At 49.8% G+C, this 6,415-nt stretch overlaps 1 protein-coding gene across 1 annotated transcript; it reads left to right on the top strand.

The window, feature by feature from the left end:
• Positions 1-1,182: 1,182 nt before the first annotated feature.
• LOC103641391 (1-aminocyclopropane-1-carboxylate oxidase) lies at positions 1,183-2,485 on the top strand. Its single transcript, XM_008664747.2, has one exon. The coding sequence runs from the start codon at positions 1,280-1,282 to the stop codon at positions 2,225-2,227; it is 948 nt and encodes a 315-aa protein (XP_008662969.1). The 5' UTR covers positions 1,183-1,279; the 3' UTR covers positions 2,228-2,485.
• Positions 2,486-6,415: the final 3,930 nt, after the last annotated feature.

Below are 6,415 nucleotides of genomic sequence, written 5' to 3'. Positions count from 1 at the left end.
AACCAAGGGTGCAAAGAGCGTTTGGCAGGGCAAGTATATGAGGGAAATAGATCATGAAACCAAATGGACTAAATCTACCGCCATTATAATTCCTACAGTAAATTAACCTCATATCAATCTTCTAATAGATGAATTCTCTACGGAGAACCAAGAATCGGTTATTTGTACATGTGAGTATGCTTTTGTTACTTCTTATAATTCCTTTATTTATCCCAAGAAGCAACAAAAGCATACTCACATATAGAGTAAAAACTAGTTAGTTGCTCGTGCGTGGCTACAATATACTCTTTGTCCCTAGGTGAGTGAACATGGTTTGAACTCACAAAAGGTTCGTTGAAGAACAACGCACGATGACGCACGACGAAACTCATGCTTTAAAGATGTAAGCGACGAGATATAAATAAAAAAATGTTAACACCTAACATATCAAAAGTATATAGAGCAACATTTCTCTAGTCAAGGGCTAGTTTGGAAACTCCATTTTTCTAAAAGATTTTTATTTTTTAAGGAAAAATAAACTAATTCTCTTGGAAAAATAAAAATCCCGTAAAAAAATAGGGTTTCTAAACTAGCCAATATTGATATCTAGGGACTATAGGGAGTGATGCACCTACTAGGCAAGGACAGAATTGTCCAGGTTAGGAGAAGTCACGCACTAGCAATCAGTCTTGCCTCCTTAGCTAAGCTAGCTGCCGAATCCAGTCCAGCTTCAGCATAAGACCAACTCCAGCAACACTCCCCATCCCACTCCGCATCCGCATTATACACGCTCTGAGTCACTATTTCGCTCTCCAGCAGCCTCCGCATCCGTCTCCGCAAAACAGACGCCGTGTACCTGCACTCCCCTTTTCCACGGTTTCTCTCTCCTCTCCGCACAAGACTGCATGCGCCACCTCCTGCTCGCGGGCCATAGACTGCATGCGGAGTGCAAATACGAAGTCTGCTGGAAACGGGGACAGATACGGAGAGAAGAGAGAAACTGTTGGCCGTGCTAAATACGGATACGGAGAGAGAGTCTGCTGGAGTTGGTCTAAGCTGCCAATGAAATGAACCCGTAGCTGCCTCCAAGAAACTTCTCTCCCCGTTTGCCACATGCTCAAACTTGCTGACCGTCGACCTGTGTACACCTGGTGGCTGGTGCCCTATAAAACCTCAACCATGGCCTCCGACCACAACACATGATCAGCTGCATGCAACTAAGCTTTCACTGAAGCAAGCAAACAAACACCTAAAGATCTGCTATTTGAGTATTTCTTGTTTCTCTTCAGCTTCATCAGCCATGGTGGTTCCCGTGATCGACTTCTCCAAGCTGGACGGCGCTGAGAGGACCGAGACTCTGGCGCAGATCGCCAATGGCTGCGAGGAATGGGGATTCTTCCAGCTTGTGAACCATGGCATCCCGCTGGAGCTTCTTGAGCGCGTCAAGAAGGTGTGCTCCGACTGCTACCGCCTCCGAGAGGCCGGGTTCAAGGCGTCGGAGCCAGTGCGCACGTTGGAGGCGCTCGTCGACGCGGAGCGGCGCGGCGAGGAGGTGGCGCCTGTGGATGACCTGGACTGGGAGGACATATTCTTCATCCACGACGGCTGCCAGTGGCCGTCCGACCCGTCGGCGTTCAAGGAGACCATGCGCGAGTACCGCGCCGAGCTGAGGAAGCTCGCCGAGCGCGTCATGGAGGCCATGGACGAGAACCTTGGCCTCACCAAGGGCACCATCAAGGATGCCTTCTCCGCCGGCGGCCGGCACGAGCCCTTCTTCGGCACCAAGGTCAGCCACTACCCGCCGTGCCCGCGCCCGGACCTCATCACGGGCCTGCGCGCGCACACCGACGCTGGCGGAGTCATCCTGCTGTTCCAGGATGACAGAGTCGGTGGCCTGGAGGTGCTCAAGGACGGCCAGTGGATCGACGTGCAGCCGCTCGCGGGCGCCATCGTCATCAACACCGGCGATCAGATCGAGGTGCTCAGCAACGGGCGGTACCGCAGCGCCTGGCACCGCGTGCTGCCCATGCGCGACGGCAACCGCCGCTCCATCGCCTCCTTCTACAACCCGGCCAACGAGGCCACCATCTCGCCGGCGGCGGTGCAGGGCAGCGGCGGTGGTGAGACGTACCCCAAGTACGTGTTCGGTGATTACATGGACGTGTATGTCAAGCAGAAGTTCCAAGCCAAGGAGCCCAGATTCGAAGCCGTCAAGGCCGCGGCGCCCAAGTCATCTCCGGCGGCCTAAAACTTGCACTAGACAACTTCTTTATCTAGTGCTAAAACGTTTGCGGAGAGTTAAATGTCGGGCACTCTGATAAAGACAAAATTTACCGAGTATTCGACAAAGAACTCTTCTCCAATAGTGTTGCCGCTTAAGGACACAAACTCAATACAGGATGGTAAAATTATTTGGGTTGCTATTTTGTTTCATCGTGTTGAGCGTGAAAATGTAATCCTAATATTCTTGTTCCTCGTGTTCAATGACATATATTGGATTATTTTACCTCTTTTGTCCAGAAAATTTTATCAAAGAAGGCCATGATTATAATTTCTTAATCTAGGATTATCGAAGTTTCGAACCTCGCTCTGACAATTAATTTGTTGTGCGTGTTCCGGGCTCCAAACGGTATGCGAGGTGCGCGTAAGATTTATACTGGTTCAGCCAAAATGTTCCTATATCCAGTCATTGGCGGCTTGCGCTACCGACACCATTGATGATCAAAGCTCGTAGTAGAGTTTACAAGCTGGACGAGAGAAGCAAAAGAGACTCTCAAGTATCTTGTTCATGGTGGAGGTGGTTGCAAGGTGTATTCCTAGCTAAGTCTTGACATGGCGGCGGGGCTCCGACGTCCGGGTTCTCCTCTTGTTCGTCGTTTTTCTAGGTGTCGTCTCATCTGGGGTCCGTCCTTGCGTTGTCCGTACAGGCAAAAGGAATCTCTAAGTCTGCCCGAGAGTGTCGAAGGCGAAAAACCCTCCGACCGGATGGCAGAGCGCACCCGCCACTGGCCCCCTTGATGGGGGCAGTTTTGGATTTGCCTGGCCTGATACATGAACACAAGAACACAAGGGTTTAGAGTAGTTCAGGCCACCAGAGCGTAATACCTTACATCCACTGTGAGTTGTATTGGCTGAAAGCTTGGGAGTCATCGATCCGAGTGTGAATTCACTTCCCCCTGCATCGCTAGTGCCACCCATTTTATAGTCCAAGGGGAGACACGTTACAATGGAGCTAGGGCCCCGACAGGTGGGCCTAGGAGCAAGTTACAAAGTAGGACTAGAGGCGTCAGATAAGCCCGACGATGCTAGATCTTCCTGAGCGTGTATCTCCTATTGGTCGTTGTGCTGGCTCTCGATATCCTATCCTCCCGTCTCATCTAATCAGGGCTAAGGCGTAACCCATAGAGTAGGTTGTGGCGTAGTCTGATATTCTACCATGTGTAGGGGTGTACGGTGTCATCTTGTCTTCTCCACCTGTGAAAGGGAATTAGGCTTACACCTTTTTCCTAATTGATTTTGGTGGTTGAATTGCCCAACACAAATAATTGGACTAACTAGTTTGCTCTAGTCTATAAGTTTTACATGTGTCAAAGGTTCACAATAAGCCAATAAAAAGACCAAGAAAGGGTTCAAACAAAGAGAGCAAAAGACAACCCAAAGGCACCCTGGTCTGGCGCACCGGACAGTGTCCGGTGCACCAGGGCACTCGACGCTGAACTCGCTACCTTCGGGAAAATGGGAGGTCGCTCCGCTATAATTCACCGGACTGTCCGGTGAAGCACCGGACAGTGTCCGGTGTCACACCGGACTGTCCGGTGTGCCAGCGGAGCAACGGCTACTTCGCGCGCAACGGTCGACTGCAACACATTTAATGCGCGCCTGCGTGCGCAGAGGACAGAGCACGCGTAGTTGGCGCACCGGACAGTCTACAGGACCTATCCGGTGCACCACCGGACAGTCCAGAGGCTCCACCTGTTAGAGCTCCAACGGTCGAACCCCAATGGCTGGCTGACGTGGCTGGCGCACCGGACAGTGTCCGGTGGCGCACCGGACTGTCCGGTGCGCCATGCGACAGCAGCCTTCCAACGACCACTTTGTGGTGGTTGGGGCTATAAATACCCCAACCACCCCACATTCAATGGTATCCAAGTTTTCCACCTTCAACACATTACAAGAGCTATAGTATTCAATTCTAAGACACCCCAAAGAGATCAAATCCTCTCCCAAGTCCGTAATCACTCCAAATCAAATAGTGACTAGAGAGAGCGACATTTTTGTTCATTTGAGCTCTTGCGCTTGGATCACTTCTTTTCTTTCTCATTCTTCTTGTGATCAAACTCAATTGTAACCAAGGCAAGAGACACCAATTGTGTGGTGGTCCTTGCGGGAACTTTGTGTTCCGTTTGATTGAGAAGAGAAGCTCATTCGGTCTAGGTGACCGTTTGAGAGAGGGAAAGGGTTGAAAAAGACCCGGTCTTCGTGACCACCTCAACGGGGAGTAGGTTTGTAAAAACCGAACCTCGGTAAAACAAATCCTCGCGTCTCACTCCTTATTTGCTTGCGATTTGTTTTCACCCTCTCTCGCGGACTCGTTTATATTTCTAACGCTAACCCGGCTTGTAGTTGTGCTTAAGTTTATAAATTTAAGATTCCCCCTATTCACCCCCCTCTAGGCGACTTTCAATTGGTATCAGAGCTCGGTGCTTCATTAGAGCCTAACCGCTCGAAGTGATGTCGGGAGCATCCGCCAAGAGGGAGTTCGGGACCGGTGAGAAGCCCGCCACAAGCCATGGGAAGGCTCCATCCGGGGAGTCCGCCAACAAGGTGAAGGGATCCCCTTCACACAATAAGTCGCGTCGGAGTGGTGACAAGAAGAAGATGAGGAAGGTGGTCTACTACGAGACCGACTCTTCGTCGCCATCCACCTCCGGCTCCGACACGCCGTCCGTAACTTGTAAGCGCCATGAGCGCAAGAAGTTTAGTAAGATTCCCCTACGCTACCCTCGCATTTCCAAACGTACTCCATTACTTTCCGTCCCATTAGGCAAACCACCTATGTTTGATGGTGAAGATTATAATATGTGGAGTGATAAAATGAGGCATCATCTAACCTCACTCCAAACTAGCATTTGGGATGTTGTTGAGATTGGAGTACAGGTACCATCACCGGGGGATGAAGACTATGATTCGGACGAGGTCGCCCAAATCCGGCACTTCAACTCTCAAGCCACCACTATACTCCTCGTCTCTCTAAGTCGAGAGGAGTATAACAAGGTGCAAGGATTGAAAAGTGCCAAATAAATTTGGGACGTACTCAAGACCGCGCACGAAGGAGATGAGGTGACCAAAATCACCAAGCGGGAGACGATCGAGGGGGAGCTCGGTCGCTTCCGGCTTTGCCAAGGAGAGGAGCCACAAGACATGTACAACCGGCTCAAAACCTTGGTGAACCAAGTGCGCAACCTCGGGAGCACAAAATGGGATGACCATGAGATGGTCAAGGTTATTCTAAGATCCCTCGTTTTTCTTAATCCTACACAAGTTCAATTAATTCGAGGTAATCCTAGATATACACTAATGTCTCCCGAGGAAGTAATAGGAAATTTTGTGAGCTTTGAGTTGATGATCAAAGTCTCAAAGAAAATTATCGAGCTAGATGGCCCCTCCACGCCCGAAGCACAACCGGTGGCATTCAAGGCAACGGAGGAGAAAAAGGAGGAGTCTACATCAAGTAGACAACCCATCGACGCCTCTAAGCTCGACAATGAGGAGATGGCGCTCATCATCAAGAGTTTCCGCCAAATCCTCAAGCAAAGGAGGGGGAAGGATTACAAGCCCCGCTCCAAGAAAGTGTGCTACAAATGTGGTAAGCCCGGTCATTTCATTGCTAAATGTCCACTATCTAGTGACAGTGACAGGGGCGACGACAAGAAGGGAAAGAGGAGAGAAAAAGAAGAGGTACCACAAGAAGAGGGGCGGCGATGCCCATGTATGCCGCGAATGGGACTTCGACGAGAGCTCTAGCGACTCCTCCTCCGACGAGGACGCCGCCAACATCGCCGTCACCAAGGGACTCCTCTTCCCCAATGTCGGCCACAAGTGCCTCATGGCAAAGGACGGCAAAAGGAAGAAGGTAAAAACAAAATCCTCCACTAAATATGAAACCTCTAGTGATGAGGATAATGCTAGTGATGAGGAGGATAATTTGCGCACTCTTTTTGCCAACCTAAACATGCAACAAAAGGAAAAACTAAATGAATTAATTAGTGCTATTCATGAGAAGGATGATCTCTTGGACTCTCAAGAGGACTTCCTAATTAAGGAGAATAAGAAGCATGTTAAGGTTAAGAATGCTTATGCTCTAGAAGTAGAAAAATATGAAAAATTATCTAGTGAGCTAAGCACTTGCCATGATGTCATTACCAACCTTAGAAAT

This window comes from Zea mays, chromosome 10 (assembly GCF_902167145.1).
Source record: "Zea mays cultivar B73 chromosome 10, Zm-B73-REFERENCE-NAM-5.0, whole genome shotgun sequence".
Classification (NCBI taxonomy): domain Eukaryota; kingdom Viridiplantae; phylum Streptophyta; class Magnoliopsida; order Poales; family Poaceae; genus Zea; species Zea mays.
The sequence above is the reverse complement of the archived record's forward strand: the minus strand, read 5'-3'. Positions and strand labels throughout refer to the sequence as shown.

Coding starts and splice junctions, on each gene's coding strand:
- LOC103641391 (XM_008664747.2), top strand. CDS start 1,280: ATGGTGGTTCCCGTGATCGACTTCTCCAAGCTGGACGGCGCTGAGAGG.